Source organism: Telopea speciosissima, chromosome 8, assembly GCF_018873765.1.
Source record: "Telopea speciosissima isolate NSW1024214 ecotype Mountain lineage chromosome 8, Tspe_v1, whole genome shotgun sequence".
In the NCBI taxonomy this organism is placed as follows: Eukaryota; Viridiplantae; Streptophyta; class Magnoliopsida; order Proteales; family Proteaceae; genus Telopea; species Telopea speciosissima.
Window position 1 is genome coordinate 6,963,542 of NC_057923.1, and position 18,464 is coordinate 6,982,005.

The 18,464-nt window shown below is 37.6% G+C and overlaps 1 protein-coding gene and 1 long non-coding RNA gene across 2 annotated transcripts in view; one reads left to right on the forward strand and one right to left on the reverse strand.

The window, feature by feature from the left end:
• Positions 1-4,255, forward strand: part of LOC122670596 — a 20,528-nt gene extending 16,273 nt beyond the window's left edge. The window contains exon 3 of the long non-coding RNA XR_006334231.1: positions 4,244-4,255. This is a non-coding gene — a long non-coding RNA (uncharacterized LOC122670596). The remainder of the gene's footprint in view (positions 1-4,243) is intronic.
• LOC122670594 (microtubule-associated protein RP/EB family member 1B-like) lies at positions 1,634-14,067 on the reverse strand. The gene is made up of 8 exons (XM_043867537.1): positions 13,945-14,067; positions 12,776-12,844; positions 12,577-12,663; positions 10,649-10,755; positions 10,363-10,502; positions 10,192-10,268; positions 3,952-4,065; positions 1,634-1,863 (listed from the first exon to the last, which is right to left on the reverse strand). Exons 1-8 carry the CDS (start codon positions 14,053-14,055, stop codon positions 1,738-1,740), a joined length of 831 nt encoding a protein of 276 aa, XP_043723472.1. The 5' UTR covers positions 14,056-14,067; the 3' UTR covers positions 1,634-1,737.
• Positions 14,068-18,464: the final 4,397 nt, after the last annotated feature.

Genomic DNA, 18,464 nt, shown 5'->3' on the forward strand with positions numbered 1-18,464 from the left:
GTATATTATGAAGCGTAATTGAAAATAAAATGATCTTAGTTTTGTAGAAAAATGTCACTAATTTATTCACCAATAGAGTTGTGGATTGCAACTTCCCTTATGTAGATTTCAGTACCATAGCCTTATGTTTTGGCTAGATAATATATATTTTACCAAGACAAAAAAAGACTGGTAAATTGATTTTTTGGGTAAATTACATGTCACCCCCTGGTTTTCAAACGAAACTCAAATCACCCCTGGATTTTAAAAAAACTCATCCGTCCCCCTCTACAATAACGGTGTTAGTCTGCTATTAGTTATTGGTGTTAAAGGACTATTTTACCCCTGTACTAAAACATTAGAATTAAATTTATAATACTACCCTTCACTCTTGAACCCAGATTCCCAGAAGGCAAAAACTCCTACAATATTCTAAGACGATCTCTCTTCTTGGAGAGACTTCGATCAAAGGAATCTTCTCCTCCAACTGCTCACTGCAACTTGTGCTCGGCAATCACAGGGGACACCATTGCTATTTGATACCTACACTATCTAAAAGTTTCCAACCAGCTGAGGAGAATGCACACCACACCTTGCTTTGTCCCGCTCGAATGGGGGGTTTGAGGAAGAGGGTTTCAAAAGTGAGTGGAGCAAAGGGGGGTTTTGAGACTCCGCCTCTGGAAGCGGGGTCTCGTGATCAAACCTTCGCCGCTGCATAATTTTTTGGGGCCACCCGCCTGAAGCTCACTAGGGCCCAGAAGCTCCCGGTTCGTGCGTGGCGCGGGGGTCATGTACGAGTCCAGGGAGGGATTTAGTCGGCCTAAAAGTCGGATACCCCTCTTGTCTCCCAAAACCAAAAAAAGGGGCTGTTTGAGAACAATAGGAGAGAGCGAGAGAGAAAGCAGGGCAGAAAAATGTTCGGGTTTTTAATCTGTTGTGCAATTCGTTTTTAATCTATTGTACCATGCGAATCACTCCAAACTCCAATAAACACCGACACCATCATCGATTCAAATTACCAAAAACAAAAAGAAAAAAAACAAAGGCAACACCTGCTCCATCACCTCCTCCACTACAATTGTTAGAGCAATCTCTCTGGATATTTTTAATTTCTCCTTTGCTTGATTATTGCTCTTTTAAATGATAAAATATCATTCTCTAGGAGAAGATGTAAGTCTCGAACTCCCGTTTAGGCATCAATGGAGTCCCACGTCCAGAAGTGACGTGCCTACTCTGGTCCGCCACTATCGTCCACCCAAACCCTAGATGGGTAGTTGCAGGTGTGAGGAAGAGGATGAATTTGGGTTTTTAGTTACAAGGGTAAAATCATAAATCAATATTGATCAAGGGTAGTTTAAGGATTTAAATTTATTTATCTAACTGACATCATCACTTAACATCATAAAACTAACAGTAGGGACTAATTTGTCATATTGGGGTCTAATACAGGGGGTGATTTGAGTATTTTCAAAAACCAAAAGGTGATTTGAGTTTCATTTAAAAACCAGGGGGTGATGTATAATTTACCCTTGATTTTTTTTTAATCTAAACTTAAAAGGCAAACGATCCATAGAGAAGGTAACAATAGAAGGAAGAAGGTCACATTCGAAAGATCAAAGCTTAAATTGTGTTGCCAGAAAGCGGCCAATAGTTGTTCCTCGCACGAGGCAGATCCCCACTGAGTTGGGATTGAAGAACAGCAGTAAAATGAGGACCAGTATAAAGCATGGCGGACCATTCACTTTGGCAAGATTTGCACTAAGCGTCGTAGTCTACTTCAGCTGCATCAGCATTCAGTGATCTGCTTATGAGTTCTTGAGCTTCAGCAAGAGGTGATTCTTTTGCATCTGCTGCATACAAAATCTTTCTAATTGCTGCTGCCATCTGTATGAAATATTTAATACATTTCATAAAATAGATGTGAAATAAATGAACTTGAAACTGATTCTAAAATTTCATTATAGACATGTCTATAAATATGCATATCAATTCCAATTTACAATTCAGAAGGCAAGGATTAAAGCTATGATCCATGCTTCTTATATTGACAACATGAACCATGGTTCTCAGATGCCTGAAAGAGAAACCATTGTCAAGCTCAGGTCGGTGCACACCTTCATTAACATGTAGTAACTATTAAAAGGAAAGAGACTTTTCTCAGAAAAATTTCTGCCACAAGGGATTGCGACTCAGTAAATAAATAAATAAACTAATATCTACCCTTCTCTTGGTTAGAGTTGTGATGTGTGTGCGTAGCCGGATGAGAAGAGCATAGTCTAATTATGGCTTAAATATCTAAGACAGGCGTAATGTCTATAGTCTATAATCCTCAATATCAATCAAGCTCTTATAAGTGCAACATGATCCCTTTACTTAATGATGATAATGTACTATACACAAAAACAAAGGAAAGTTTTAAGTCATTTTCATATGGCTCTTATCTGGGGTACGAGGCCCTTTTTTTTTTTGGTTAGGTAAAGCAAAGGAAAGTTTTACTAAGAAGATAATCAGAGTACAATGTATAACAAACTACAAAAAAATAAAAAAATAAAAGCCAACGTATAAAATATGTAAAGTAACAAATAAAATACACTTGAAAGAAAGACCAATTTCCATGAGCTAGTTTGTTCCTCATCATAGTACTAGTTGGTCCAAAGGTCATAAAGTAATGAAGTCCAAAAGTCCAAGCTTGTTGATCTTTGAACAGATTCTAGTCCAGGTCCAGAAGAGGGGAGATATCAAACAAAGCATTTTGGTCACTATCTCAATATCCCATCAAGTTACCCTAGAAGGTGTAATGCATTCTTTTCTACTTTTCTAATCTTCTCTTCTTATTTTCTGCTAGAAATTCTGGTCATAGTATGTCGCCTTATTTTAGTGAATTGGCACTTGCCTAGGTGGGCAAGGCGGCCCCTTGTTCAACTTGGTGAGGTTTTGACATAGGCATGGTGCCATATTCATCAACTAATGTATTCTTTTACATTTTTTTGAATGTTATTGTTGTTTTATATGCTATTGTACACCATAATACAATTCAACGAGATTCTTTACAACATTGCTGCTTAAGTTATGAAATTCAAACCCTAGAATCCAAACCTCAATGTATGCTCTTTCTATTCATGCTTCAATTGCCTAGGTGACGATGCAACAAGGTGCATGGCCACCAGTCCTTGACTCGCCATGGAACTTTGCAACTATGATTCCGGTCTTATATCCCAACTAAGATCTGCTTTCAGTACCCATCAGAAATGAGGTGGGGGAGAACTAAGATCTACTTTCAGAGTTTCAACCCTCAAACCAAAACCCTAATAATCAAACATACCAAACCTTAGTAAACCCTACTAACCCACATCACCGAGCTGGGCCAGGTCGTGGCGTGGTGAGGCAAGGCTTTTATGTGTGTGGTACTGTTTTCGCCCTAGACCCTGGCTATCCCACATCAAAGAGGAAAGAAATAAAACATTGATATATTAATCATTGTAAATAAAGTCTAACCAAAAAAGAAAAGAAAAGGAAAAAAAAACAGCAAAATCTCAGTAACTGCATATTATCTTTTCCATATAAAGCAACAAATATTGCTTGAAATAATCAAGTTTAGAGAAGCTAAAGATATATCATTTTAAGCAGACTGAAACCATCACGTTTTCTGCATAAGAAAAGAAGAGAAATTAACTTTTGAATCTTAATGATGATGACATCAGACAGAATAAAGTTTTAAAATATGAATAGGGAAAAGGAAGAGAGAAAAAATATGCACAGATGCACTTCAACAAGAATTTAGAGATTGTGTATGGATTGACCAAATTAAAATGACTAACTGAGAGCTAGTTATATAAAGAGATTAAAAAAAAAATGAGCACCAACATGAGGGCTGGAGAATTTATTACAACATATGCAAATAGAATAAGCATGTTGATGTAAGCATGGTAGAAAATCATTCTGAAACTTCCATAGAAGTAGAAAAACTCCTACAGGCAGAGACTCGAACTCAGAAGTTTGACAAAGAATTTCGATGTCCCGTAACTTTGCAAAGTAAAAATCTCTCTCTTTCTCCAGATTATCTACTGAAAGCTTGAGGTCCAGAATCTGCATGCAAATGCAAAGAAATAACATTTTATTAACACTATGCTCGCACATTAAAGTAAGGAAGAGCAGAAGATTGCATCTCCTCCCACCCCACTTACATATTATTTGAAACAATAATCAATTTTAAAAACCTCCTTTACAAGGATTCTAGAACTTTATATTTTCAACGTTATGCAAGGGTGTTCCCCGCAAGTGACGCACTCACGCACCATACTTTGATCCAAGGTGTAGTGAATAGAAAGCAAGGGTTAGCTAGAGCTGTAAGCGACATGCCACATCGACGCCCGGATGCAGTAACAAGTAGATAAGGGTTCTCGCACCATGAACAAGTGCTAGTAAAGAAGCTAATCCAAAAGCATAGGATTAGATTAGCATCTTGGAACATTGGATCTTTAGCAGGTAAGAGTCTAGAATTGATAGATGTTATGAGGAGAAGAAGGATTAACATAGCTTATATTCTCCCCCCAGCCCCATGATCTCCAAATGGTGGAAGTTTTTTTGGAAAATTAATATTCATCCTCAATTTTAAGTTTTCTTTTGGTGTGTTTTACATGTAGGACTCCCAGTCAGAGCCACTATTTCGAAATGGATGCCCGTCGAGCCTACATGTGTTTTATGTGGTTCTAACGACGAATCACTTTGGCATCTTTTCCTATCATGTGATTGGACCAAGCGCATTTGGGCTTCTAGCCCACTTGGAATGAGAACTGAGCATCTATCTGCTCCCTAAATCACCCATCTTTGTGCTTCTCTCCTTAGCTCGAAAGCCTTTGACAAACAATCATTGATCTGGTTTTTTTCTATTTTTATTTTAACTTTTTATTTTATATGGTCTGTAAGAAACAAAGTTATCCTTTGCTCTGCCAAGGCAGACCCTATGCTAGTTATTCGAGATCTGATGAAGTGGGTTTCTGACATGGAAATTCATCTTCCAACGAAGGGATTATCTATAATGGATTCTACACACCACACACACATTCCACCACTTATATCATTGCCTACTAACATGAACATTAAATTCCCTGGTTTAATTGGCGCAGGAATTTATGAATCAGACTTTAACATAACCAGTTGGACCTTTAATATTTTGATAGATGGTGAGAATATATTAACAGTTGCAGGTTGCCTCAATATCAAGGATACTCCGGAAGCAGAACTTTTTGGAATACTCCAGGGTTGGAAGAAGGCAAAGGAGTCAAATATTAGACTTAATGAAGTACGGTTTTGTAGTAAAGACCTTTGTCATATATTTCATCCTACAAACTCTCTCTGACTCCCATGGAATCTGGTTGATAGCTACATCCAGTTAGCTGAAGAAACTGAAAACATTACTTCTGTTGCTTTTAGATGGTATAATGATAAAGGTAGCAACACTTCTATCTCTTCGTAATTTTTTGTTATCGTAATATATCCTTTCTTTCTCATTTTAAAAAAAAAAATATAGCTTATATTCAAGAGACTAGATGGAAGGGTAAAAAAGCTAAGGAGTGGGCATAGTAGTGGATAAAGATTTTAAGAATAATGTGGTGGATGCTAAATGATTTGGGGATAGGATTATGTCAATCAAGCTTGTGTTAGAGAAAGAGGCTGTTAATATAATTAGCGTTTACGCAAATAGGATTGGATGAAAGTAGTAAAGTTACAATTTTGGGAACACATAGATGGATTAGTGCAAGGTTATAGTCAACGAGAAAAGATTATTATAGGTGGTGATCTGGATGGACATGTTGGGAGAGATCATAGAGGCTATGAAGGTGTACATGGAGGATATGGTTTTGGAGAGAGGAACGAAGAGGAGATTCAGTTTTAGATTTTGTTGCGGCCTATGATTTATCTATTGTAAACACATACTTTGAAAAGAGAGAGAGGAGCATTTAGTTATCTTCTAAATTGGGCATCATAGTTGCCAAATAGATTTCTTTTTAACTAGAATATCCGATAGGTTGTTATGTAAGGACTGTAAGGTTATAATATTAGGAGAGAGCCTAACCACACAACATAGATTAGGGGTCATGGATATGTATGTTATTACGCTGGATTGTAAGAAAGGTGAGCTCATTTGCCCTAGGATAAGGTGGTGGAGCTTAAAAGGAGATACCTTGAAATCATTTACTGTATTAAGAAGGTTGCTAAAGATATCCTAAACGAATTGAAAGGAAAACGTCACTCCTCTAGGGAGACTTGGTGAAATGATGTTCAAGCAGCTATGAAGACTAAGAAAGCTAATTTTGAGACATGGCCAAGGAATAAGGACGAATCTAAAAGGGTATAAATTGGCCAGCAGAAGCTAAGAAGAGATTATAACAATCTACGCACATACGAACGAGAAAAAGCTATTTATAAAATAACTAAATGAGGGAAAGGAAGAGTAGAGATTTTGACCATGTTAGATGTATTATGGGAGGAGTTTCGCCTAAGACAAGAAACTACTATTATAGAACACCAATTTGGTTTTATGCTCGGCATAGTTCAAAAATTCGCCAAATTTTCAGCAATTTTGACGAGGCCAAGACGAAATAACTGGCAAATTAAGGAATCGACACAGTAATGTAAGACTGTATACCAAAGGTAACAGTCCCAATAATAGTCCTCAAACTCCAATAAACTCAGGAAAAGAAATTCAGACTTAGGTAGGGAAGATAAGCAGTCAAATCTGAGAATAAACTTCAATGGCCAGAAACACAAACAGAAGTAGGTTACCAAATTAGAAGGTAGAGTTCAAACAGGGAATTGAGTGTAGGAACCAAACCAGTAAGCAGATGACTACCAAACCTGGGTCGAGTGGGTAGGTAATGGAGAGAATCTTTGCTCCAAATTCCAGCCAATTCTGATGGCTAATGGCTGAGATATGAAGAGGATTCCAAAATAGAAGGTTAGATGAAAACTTGCAAACCAGTAGGAGTTTGGATCCCAAACAAGGATCGAGTGGAGTCTCCTTGACAGGGTTCAACCCTCCAAATCTCTGCTGAATCCGAGCACTGACTGCAGAGATATTAAAGCTTGAAGTTGATGGAGATAACTGACCAGGACATCAGAGCCACAGGGTGTTCAAGGTCTCCTTTTGGTTGGATGCAGCACCAGCAGCAGCAGTTCTTGGGTTGATAGGAGGACTGATTCTGATCTTCAAGATGTTCTCCAGCAGTAACTATTGTAGACACAAGTAGCAGCAGCAGAGGTGTGGCTCGATTGGGGAGAAGAGGGCAATGAAGAGAGAAGAAGATAATAAATGGGGTAGGGGTGGGCTTTCTCAGCCCTGGGTCTCTCACCTACAGCTATCCCAGCTGTTAAACAGGGAATGTTCTCACATAATCTCACATTCTCACATAATAGATGGCAAGCATGGCCTGAAAATTCTTTTATTGTGTTCCTTCCTTACAATAGGTGGCCTATTTATAGCTTAGGCAAGCTTACAAAATAGAAAGTAGGGAAATAGAAACTACTAAAACCTAGCAACTAAGTGACAATGGCAACTTATTGAAAATAGAAACTACTGAGGCTTTATAATCCAGCCTTTTAAAACAAAAAGGGAGGACACTAAAATAGAAACTAGGCAGTTGGGGATGTGACTGGTCAAAGACTAGTCTTGTCAAAATTGTGGCACACTCTTGGGTCTTCTAGGTCAGCTGAACTGGCTCGATCTGGTCCTGCTAGGCTGGCTCGAGCTGGTCCAGTTCTGGCCCATTAGGACTGGTTCTTCTTCTTCTTCTGGCCAGTCGTGGGATAATTCACACTGTTTTGGCAAAATTTTGGTCATTTCAATCAAAATTCAGCCTTGTCTACATTGTAGACAAAAATGTACTGTTTCGGTGAGATTTGGTCATTTGAGTAAATTTCGGTCATTTCTACATCGTATACAAAATTGTTTCGGCGAAATTTCGCTAATTTCAGTCTGACCGAAATGGCCTTTAGTTTCGAATTTTCAAACTGTAATGCCAAGAAGATCCACAATAAAAGTTATTTACTTAGGAGACTCATGGAAAGATTTAGAGATTGCAAGAAAGATCTGCATATGGTCTTTATCAACCTAGAAAAAGCTTATGATAAAGTCCCTACAGAGTAAATCTGGCTAAGTACTAGAGAAAAGAAGTGTTTCAAGTAAATATGTGGACATAATTAATGATATGTATAATGGTGTGATGACTAGTGTAAGAACTGTAGGGGATCAGTTTCAATTGGGTTACATAAAAAATCAGCTTTAAGCCCTTATTTGCTTGCATTTATCATTGATGATTTAACCAAAGACATTCAAGATGAGGTTCCTTAATGTATGATTTTTGTTGATGATATTATTTTGGTGGAGACAAAAGTAGGGACTAACACCAAGTTGAAGCTATCGAGATCAACCTTGGAATCAAAAGATTTGAAGATAAGTAGAACGAAGACAAAGTATATGGTGTGTAACTTTAATTACACTGGGACGGATAATGAAGTGGTGAAAATTGATGAGAGGGAGATTTTGCAAAATGATTATTTTAGGTATCTGGGATCAACCATAAATAAAGAAGGTGATATTGAGGATGATGCTTCACAGAGATTTAAAATAAAATGGATGAAGTGCAGAGGTGCATCTAGAGTGTTGTGTCATCGACGTATTCCTTTAAAACTTAAAAGGAAAATTTTATAGGACAGTAATACGAGCGGCTATGATGTATGGTGCGAAATGTTGGGCAGTTAAGAACTATCATATTTGATAAACTCAGTATAGCTGAGATGAGGATGTTGAGATAGATGTGTGCCAAAATTAGGAAGGATAAGTAAGGAATAATCATATTAGAGCTGATTTGGGAGTAGCTTTGATACATGATAAGCTAAGAGAAAGTTGATTGAGGTGGGCCAGGTGGCATGACCATGTTCAACAAAGCCCTTTGGATGCTCCAGTACGAAGGAGTGATTTGATTCAGAATAAAGGAGCTAAAAACGCCAGGGGCAGACCTAAAATGCCTTTAGGAGAAGTGATGGAGAAAGACATGCATAGCTTAGGCCTTGTATCAAGTATGACCTCGAATGGAGCTGATTGAAGGGGAAGAATCCATGAAGCCAACCCCATGTAGTTGGGATAAGGCTGAGTAGTTGTAGTTGTTGTTGTTGTTGTTGTTGAATCTTAAAAACCACCTGAAGTGCGTGTATCGTAAATTGGCTAAAAGAAAACCACTCAAAACATTAAAATAAATCAAGTATCAAAGGGAACCCTTTACAATCAGATCCATGACTCGTCATGATTCACATTAAACCCACGCACAAATAAGCATCACTATGGTTCGACAGGGTACAAGGATCGGATATTACAATTGTTAGGTTTAGAATAATTATGCACAAGAAGCATGCCTCTATCCCCAGAGAGTAGGGCTGTAAATGGATAACCGAAAATCCAAATTCGATCCGCATCCGTATCCGTTTAGGGGCATCCGTATTCGATTAGAGATATCCGGAAAAAAATCTGAATACTTCGATAAAAATCTGAATCCGAATACTTAATTATAAAAAATTAAGTAAATAACGATCTTGAGGGTTTTTTAAGATTCAACATGTTCTAGAATATGAGGAAAAGAGAATCATGATCTAAAACTATGGATTGAGAGTGAATTGTATCCACTAGGGGGAGGAAGGTTCGGGTTACACAAGGCAGAGGTGTAAACGGATGGTCGAAAATCCGAATTCGATCCGCATCCGAATCCATCCGAATCCGTTTAGAGGTATCCGTATTCGACCAGGAAATATCCAAATCCGATTACATCCAATCCGTATCCGAGCCGAATCCGATCCGTTTACAGGCCCACCAGAGAGAGAGGAGATATCTCAGGTGGAAGCCGTTCTATGGTGTGTTACTCTGAAGCAATATTTTACTTTTGCAGCTCAAATACAGATTAAAATTTCCCCATCAGTGGTCAAGTGCCCAGTGTACTTGGTAGCTAGTGGTGCGTAAAGGCCCATTGCTACCAGGAGGTCTTGAGTTCAAGCCTCCTGGTTCACATCCTACATCCCCCCCTACCTATCAAAAAAAAAAAATTCCCCATCAGTAGATGCTAGGAGAATGTAAATAAGTTGTATAACCAAGCGGGGGGAAAACTAAAGCAAGAAAGAAGAACAAGTAAAATATGAAGAAAAAAGGGAAAGATTAGAATCCACTTGCTCAGACAATGCTTGAATCTCTGCAGCAGAATTAGCTCCACCTGACACTACGCAACTTCTCCCTTGTTTCGGACCTATATCAATAGAATTGAAAGTAAGACAACAAGAAATATCAAAATAGAGCTCATCCAAATGAAATGTAGTTGTTGCTTGATGACATAAGCTGACCAGAAGTCTTAAAGACTGTTCCATCGCCTGAGACAACACTAGGAATGTTGTTTGCTTGGAGTGATTTTGAGACTTTGTGAGAAACTATTGAATTCCGCTCCTTCCCACCTTTGTTTCTTCGTTCCACTGGGTTATAATTCCTATAGGAGATAGTCAGGAGGATCAACAAAATGAATCAGGTCGTACTAGTTAGAATAAATGTAAGAAAAATCCAAAAGGGCAATATGATGAACATAGAGAAATATGAAAGGGCAATATGACAACCACACAAAATTTTTTTGCTTACTCATTCATAATGCCTCCATTTATAGAATCACAGTAATGTTTCAACCATTGTAAGAACTCCAAATTGTCCAGGGGCCGTCCTTTAACAAGCTTGTTCACTTCAATATGCTGCCAATCTCACAGTATAAAATTAACACTTAAAAAAGCTGAAAGAGAAGCATCCTAAATACGACCCAATAGCCATTAACAAGTTCATCTCTTCAATACGTTGTCACAGTTCCAATTTTTTATCAACATTCATGCATACAAACAAATATGTGTAAAAACATCCATTCAACTTTTATGGAGATTACACACACACACACATATAACCCATATGGATTTTAGGCTCCTCTGGAACACTTTGGGACTGTTCAAAATAAATATTCCACACACACTCACACATATGACCTATATTGATTTTTAGGCTCTTCTGGAACATTTTGGGACTGTTCAAATCAATATTTCAAAAATTAAAATGTTATGATTTGTTTATTTTGGTTCCTAAGTGGAGACAATCTAATAGAGTCGCAATATCATAATCATTGCAATGTTGCACGTCTTAAGCACCGCAGACCTCTGTAGGAAGATTGGGAGGCTATACGAAAGCACATACACACAGACCGATAAACAACACTTTGCACCTCAACAGCAATAGTTAAATAACTCTAGAATTGTGTTAAAACCATAATAGACCCATAGTAATAACAATACCACCCGCATACCAGCAGAAAGTCTCAGGGAACACATAGTAGCCTTGACATCAAGTAGGTCAACTGATTCTAATTTCAATTAATATTCTAGCAGGGCCTTAAATAGGGTCATATCAGATGTGGGCCCACAGGACCATCTCTTGTAGAAGGGCATATGCAGGGCCCCTTTCTTGGGACAACAGCCCTAGTTGGATAGTCTATTGTTATTTTATCTGAATTCTACAATTTTGGGTTACAAGGGGTTCAGTACTGCATCTAGCCTAGTTTGGTTCTTCTGATTCACGTTTGGGTTTGGTTTGGTTCCAGTTATTTTATTCTTGTCAAAGTCAGTATAGAGTTTGTCTGTACAAGGTAGTGGTCGAGTAGAAGTCATAACAGAGGAGTGTGAATGCACACAAAGTTATAAAAGAGTTGTTCAGCGTTGTCAAGAACATCGGCAAACCAGTGGCTTGAGGGTGCCTAGATACACCAGCCTAGCCAAGGTAAAATAGACAGACACTCACGCATGGTTTTCAGCAAGGAGCACTTTGTTTAGAGTTATAACACAAATCACAATCACATGCTAATTGAGCTAAGGCAGCTTATACATCTGTATTTACATGATATATAATTATCTTCCATTTTTCTTCATTTACCAAACGTGAACATGCAATAAACTAGAATAGGTATGGGGAAGTTGAAGGATCGAAGCCAACAAGTGCAATTGACAACCACCGACGCTACCAGCCAGGAAATTACCTATGATCGCCTAGTCACTTATAAAATTGGCCATGGAAGATTTTCATTCAACATTTTTGTAGCGAAATCAGAGACTAGAAAGACAGCACTACCGCAAGGAGAAAAAGCAAGAAGAACAAAAGGAGAGACTGTGAGGAGAAAGAAGAGAAAAGAGAAGGCAATAGGACTTACGGTTTAACTTAATAGGTAAACCGTGAGCCATATGTATTATTCATAATGTGAACTAATAACAATCACAAGTAAAGACAGAAATAACAAGTATACCAGCACATATAATACTTCAAAAAAATTATTTTTTCACCCTTACTGCTCCCACGTCACAAAAATCGAGATCCAAACCAAGAGGGAGTCCACTCCAGATAAGGATTGAGCCTCATCTGGGAATTTCCCTATATAATCTTTACTCCAAAAATTCAAACAGAAAATTTAACACACAGGAAATTATTTGCAGAGAAAGAACACATAAAGAAATGAAACAGCAAGCACGATTGGGAATTACCTTCTCTATTTTTAACTTGTTAAATACTTCTTGCAGAACCTTGTAATTCTGAATCATGTCGTATTCTGTCCTAGCATCAAAGTTCACCTAAAAAAATGAGGGGTAAGAACTTTGACCAAAATAAAGTAATAAACTGTTGTTAAGAACACCACCCTAGTAAAACAAACAATAATATACAGAAATACACACAAGCTGGTACCTTATGCATCGGAACAACTCCACGATGGGTCATATCCATCATCTGACATTGGATAGCACCAGATGCAGCCTACAAAATAGATTTTAGGGAAAAATTAAATGATGGTAAAGGGTTGAGATAGGGGAGGGGGGCTCGTTCTTCTTGGAAGAACAGCACATACTCCCCGGGGGGGAGGGGGACCCATGCATACCACGCCCCAGAAACTGATAACAAAAGAAATTAATCAGATAAAATAATCTGATGCTGGTACTACTATTTACATACTTGCACCCTCTAAACCCTTTTAATCAAAACCCACCTCAGACAGGAAACAAGAAAATTCTTTTTGATTAATCATTATAATGAGTTTTATGACATAATCAACCCAATCTTCGATCAACTTAACTAGTTGCTTATAATTATTTCCAAGGGAAAAGGTTCTCTGAGCTGCTGGGGTAGGGTACACTAGCACCTCTGTTTATATCTCTCCTTCTTCACATGAAATGTTCTCGCTGCCTTCCAATGTACGATATCATTTTACCGCACCTCATAGGTGGGTTTCTCTATGCCGCTTGCTCAGTGAACCCTCTCCCTATTTCCAATACTTTCATTTTCCCCGATTCTAACTTCAAGTCCCCAACACTATGGAAGTTTATGGGTTGACAATAATCCAAGTAAAACTACAAACGTCCCAAGGATAAAACCAAAACAGTCGAATCTTGAACACAGGGTTTTCTCTTTACAAGTACTTCCTGCCACTACTCTATCCAAATCCCAACCATTCAAACAGATACAATTTTCCATAGTATATAAAGCTTGAATTTTGTATACCATTTCACAAGAATATAACACAAAATTGAGAAAATGAAAGAACCATAGATGTTTATACTGCATGCACTTTTCCAGTCATATCATACTCGGTGCAAAATTGGCTACTCGAGCTCTTTATTTCCCAGTGGCCAGTGAAGTACTGTAATGAATTCCTCGTGACAGTCGCAGTCGAGCACAAACGATGAGTTCACCCAGAAGGGCACAAATCTGTTTTAGATCATATTGAAACAAATAACACAAAGGGAAGAAAGCAACACCAACACCTCCACTCCCCCCCCCCCCAAAAACACTCAACAAGAAACTTCATGAAAACCTAGATTCACAGTGGGGTAAAGGATTGGAAAAAAAGAGGTAAGTACCTCCTCTACCCTGGAGAGATTGAGCTGAAGCGTGGCATTGATCCAACTCAGAATCTCATTCCTACCGACGAAATAAGCAGCGTCCATCATCCCTACCGCTATCGCCGCCATTTCTCCTGCAAACCTTGCAGTGCTCTTCACATACAAATCATATATCAGTATCTTCTTCCAAAGTTCATATTAGTGCATATGCGCGCAAAATTATATCACAGAATGATGGAAAGCAAAATCCAGCAAAAATAGTAACTGTAAAGGAAACAAATAAAGGAGGAACACGAAAGATCAGGGGGTGGAGCCGGAAATTGAGGAATTTTAGTTAAATTAAAAGAAATGGGAAAATCAAGGCAAAATTTTAGGAATCCGAAGGATGTCCAGAATAAAAATGAGAATCGAATAATTTTGCAGAGAGAAATAAAGAAGAATAGATGATAAAGGTGGATGTTTGGCTGTATAATGGAAGCCGAAAGCAACGAAAGTAGAGCTACCAGAGAGAGAAAGAGAGTTGTTCACTACTCACAGCTTAGTGAGCTTACAAGTCACTATAAACTGTGATTCTGTGAATGGGTTACTACTTTAGCAGTACCGCCCAGAATCAAACACCCGGGCCGGCAGCAACTTCGGAATAATATCATGGTTCGTGATGTCGGTATCGGCTGGATCGCATCGGATCGAGATCGTTCAAATTCGGGCAAATGACACTTTTGTCCCTGTTTTCTTATATAAAAAAACTTTTTTTTTTATACTTTTACCCCTGTCCGTACAGATGGCTCGGATCGGTATTGGGATTGATCTTGGCCGATTCCGATCCGATCCGGCCAAAATCGATTGATCCGATCCGATACCTCAAACCATGCTTCAGATATATTTTTTGATATTATATTTTGTCTTTTACCATCCAAAAAACAAAACAAGAATATTGCTTATTCACAAGCAAAGGGATGAAATGACCACCGTACCCCACCTGGTAGATCCTCCTTTCCTCCACAGCCACTCATTGCAAGGGTGTTAAACGATCCAGTTTTAGTGCAAACGGTTTGAAGTACACCCCATCATCTTCAAAACCTTCTCAATCAGTCCATTGAGTTAACTCACCATTAACTAACTAACAGAAAACATAAAGTTACTAAAATACCCTATATAACTTCATCAAAAAAAATACCCAAAATAACTTAATACATTAAAAAGAAAGAAAAAAACCAAACTACCCTAAATCCAATAGAATCAAAGGACAGGTTTTAGATACTAAAGAATCCTACTGGAACTATGATTCTCAAACCCTGAAAGTCCATAGAATCAAAGGATCGGCTTTAGGGTTTGAAATCATAAATCAACACTGAACTGATAAAGGATTGTTTGGTAAACCAGAATTCTAAAAATCAGGTTCAGAAAACCAGAAATGAAGAAGTTGAGTAGAATCAGTAAAATAGATAAAGTTCAAGTATTGAATCATAATTGAAACTACTAGAAACAAGGTATCAGAATATTAAACTGAAAAGGTAGAACAGAATTAAGAAAGTATAAGAACTAGTAGGCACAGGGTTGGGAAAAGTTCAGAAACTGACCTGAAAATCGGTGGAAAAGATAGAAGAGAAAAAACCGATCAGGAATCCACCTGATTGCAGGTCTGGAATCATACTAAAGCAGTAAAGTCTAACTTGGAATGCATCCTTTACCGAAAAAAAAAAACACTTGGAATGCACCAGGCCTTCCACTGAATCCACGGAAGAATAATGGTCTAAAATCCACAGAATCAAGAAGCAGCAAAGCTTATATTCATTCATCAAATCGTGGGGTAGGGCCTAGCACCTTACATACTTGTATAAAATTGGGTAAAATCAATTCGGGTTAATCACAAAAGAAAGCCTAAAAACCAATTCATGAAAACGGGCCATAGTTGAGGGGTTGTCCCTATATTTTCTCCTTAGTTTTATTCTTTATCCAAACGCCTTCTTTCTCTTTTAATTCTTTTACTGAAATAGACGTAAACTTAACATTGAATTGAATTGATTATTGTTATATGTTTTTTTATAGTAAATATTGGGTTATAATTTCTACCCAAAAAACTGTAGGGTTATAATTGTTTATATATTAATTTTTCATTCAAATAGATGTAAACTTAAGATTGAATTGATTGGTTATTGACCTATTGTTTTACAATTGTTTGTATTTTTTTTTATTCAAAATTTTTGAATGTCACTTAATTTTTTAGTGGGATTTGTTTTTTCTTACCATAGTTTATTTTAACCATGCATGACTTGGTTTTAAACAGTTTATTGTTAGTTTAAACAATTTTATTTGATTTAAATCTTTTAACTAAACAGTCTCAAATTTGAAACCAAAACTGAACCATTTATTAAACAGTGCACAGTTTCGGTTTAAAAGTTTTAGTTTGATTTTGACACTCTTGCCTCGTTGTCCCTTAAGTTGGTGTAGAGGCCACGCAACTAGACAGCAAATCCTTCTCCAATATTACGGGAGAGTGATCGATGTGTGGCCCTTTCACCAACACAAAGGCCAATGAGAGTAAACACAAGGGCATCCAACAGGGGCAGGGCGATCATTTTGCCCTTCCTGTGTCTAGGCGCAAGGGGCATGCAACATGACAACCTTCTTTTTCTCATATATTACACTAGCATTTAGTGAGAAAATAGAGATGTTAGCATTTTTCATTTTAAGAGTGTCTGAATAACACATCTATAGGTGTTTTTAGAATTTGACATCATCTTTTAATTGTCCTATGTATTATTCCCAAAAATCCTTAAAGATGGGGGTATAAAATGATTTTAAAAAATAAGTTGAAAGTGATTTCTCATTATATCATTATCCGGTATCATTGTCATTCACATTTTTCAAGTACACGTGTGAAATGATATTATTATCCTCATTGGAAAATTTTGTGTATTATACTAAAGGTGAATCTTGTTGTCACCAAGGAGGCAAAGTTACAGGTAGTAACCTACTTTGATTGTCTCTTGTCTTATTCTCAGAAGTTATTTAAATCAAGGGTAAAAAGGTATTTTCAAAATTTATATTCCCAAGCAAACACTGAGATGGAGGTGAATCAGTGTCTGCAAAATTTTCTTTCAACTGAACCCCGTTGATCACCACATTCATTGTACTAGCTTCAAGTACACATACGACATAGATTGATTGGGGCAATCCCAATTTCACCAATCACACATAGTATGCACACTCACCTCGCAACCACTATGTAGCCAGGTATAGTAGGTACTGCACACACAGTACTCCAATATCTTGTGTTAAAAAAAAAACAGTATTGCAATATCCACAAGTACAATAATTACATATGCATAACACATGATATATATGGTTCAACAAGTGGCCTACATCCACGGAGCAATGCCCTAATTAGGTCTCGTATATTGCTAAATACTCTTCAACTATTTCGACTGCTACAACAGGCCAAAAGCTACAACTCTTGCTTCTATCTATGCTCCTATGCAGATAAGGGTTATAAGCCCCAATTTGACAGGTAATACAATGATCAATATAGAATCAAATCCCCCAAATTTCAAACACATGCCATACATGAATTTTTATCCTATGTTGTAATTGCACGGTGCTGTACTGCATCATGCGGCGTTGTAGAGGCCATGTGCTTCATGTGGGGCCCGCTGTGCTACATGGCCTCTGCAGCGCCGCACGATGCAGTACAGCAGAGGATAGTGATTTTGCCATACATTCCAACTAAAAATTACAACCTAGGCACAAAAGGGGGAAAATCTATAATAACCCAAGTAGAAGAAGAAGAATAAGTAATGGCGTTGATTTGTGTTGTGTTTGGTATGCATTCTTGGACTCCATTATTTGGCGATAATGCATTCCAATAAATCATACCAAACGTAACCTTGATTGAAAAAAAATCTACTATATGATTCTAGAAGCTTTCAAAGCATAGTTGTAAAGTTCATTCTCTTTAAAAGTGATGTAGAATTGAGATCTTCAAGAGATTCTTTAACCAAAATAAAAAATAAAAAAAAAAATTTCAAGAGAACCCACAAAATATAGGTTGAGAAAATGTGATGACATATATACATTAAATAAATAGTGGATCTGTAGGTTGTCTCAATTCTCGGGATGTTTTGGAGGCAGAACTCACAGGGATACTATAGGGATGAAAATATGCCACCCAATCAAATATCAAAATCATGGAAGTAAGGAGTAAAAACCAAGATCAGATCAACCTCCTATTCTTCCCTGATTCCACAAAGATTTCCTGGACCTCTCTCCCCACTTTTTTGGAACTTGCTGATCTCTGAGCAAACTTGACTATACTACATTTACATGTTTTAAGGATGTTAAAATCTTAGACATGTTGCATGGTTTGGCCTTTTCCGCTCTTAATGAGAGTACAAAAAGAACTACACATCTTTCGAAGGGCTTTCTTTAAATTAATCTTCCTTCTAATTTAATTTCTTTTTCATAAAAAAAAGGGGGAAGTTTTCATACACGGTCATGTAAACCGCTTATGTGAGAGGGTGGGAGTTTCAAGGCATTAA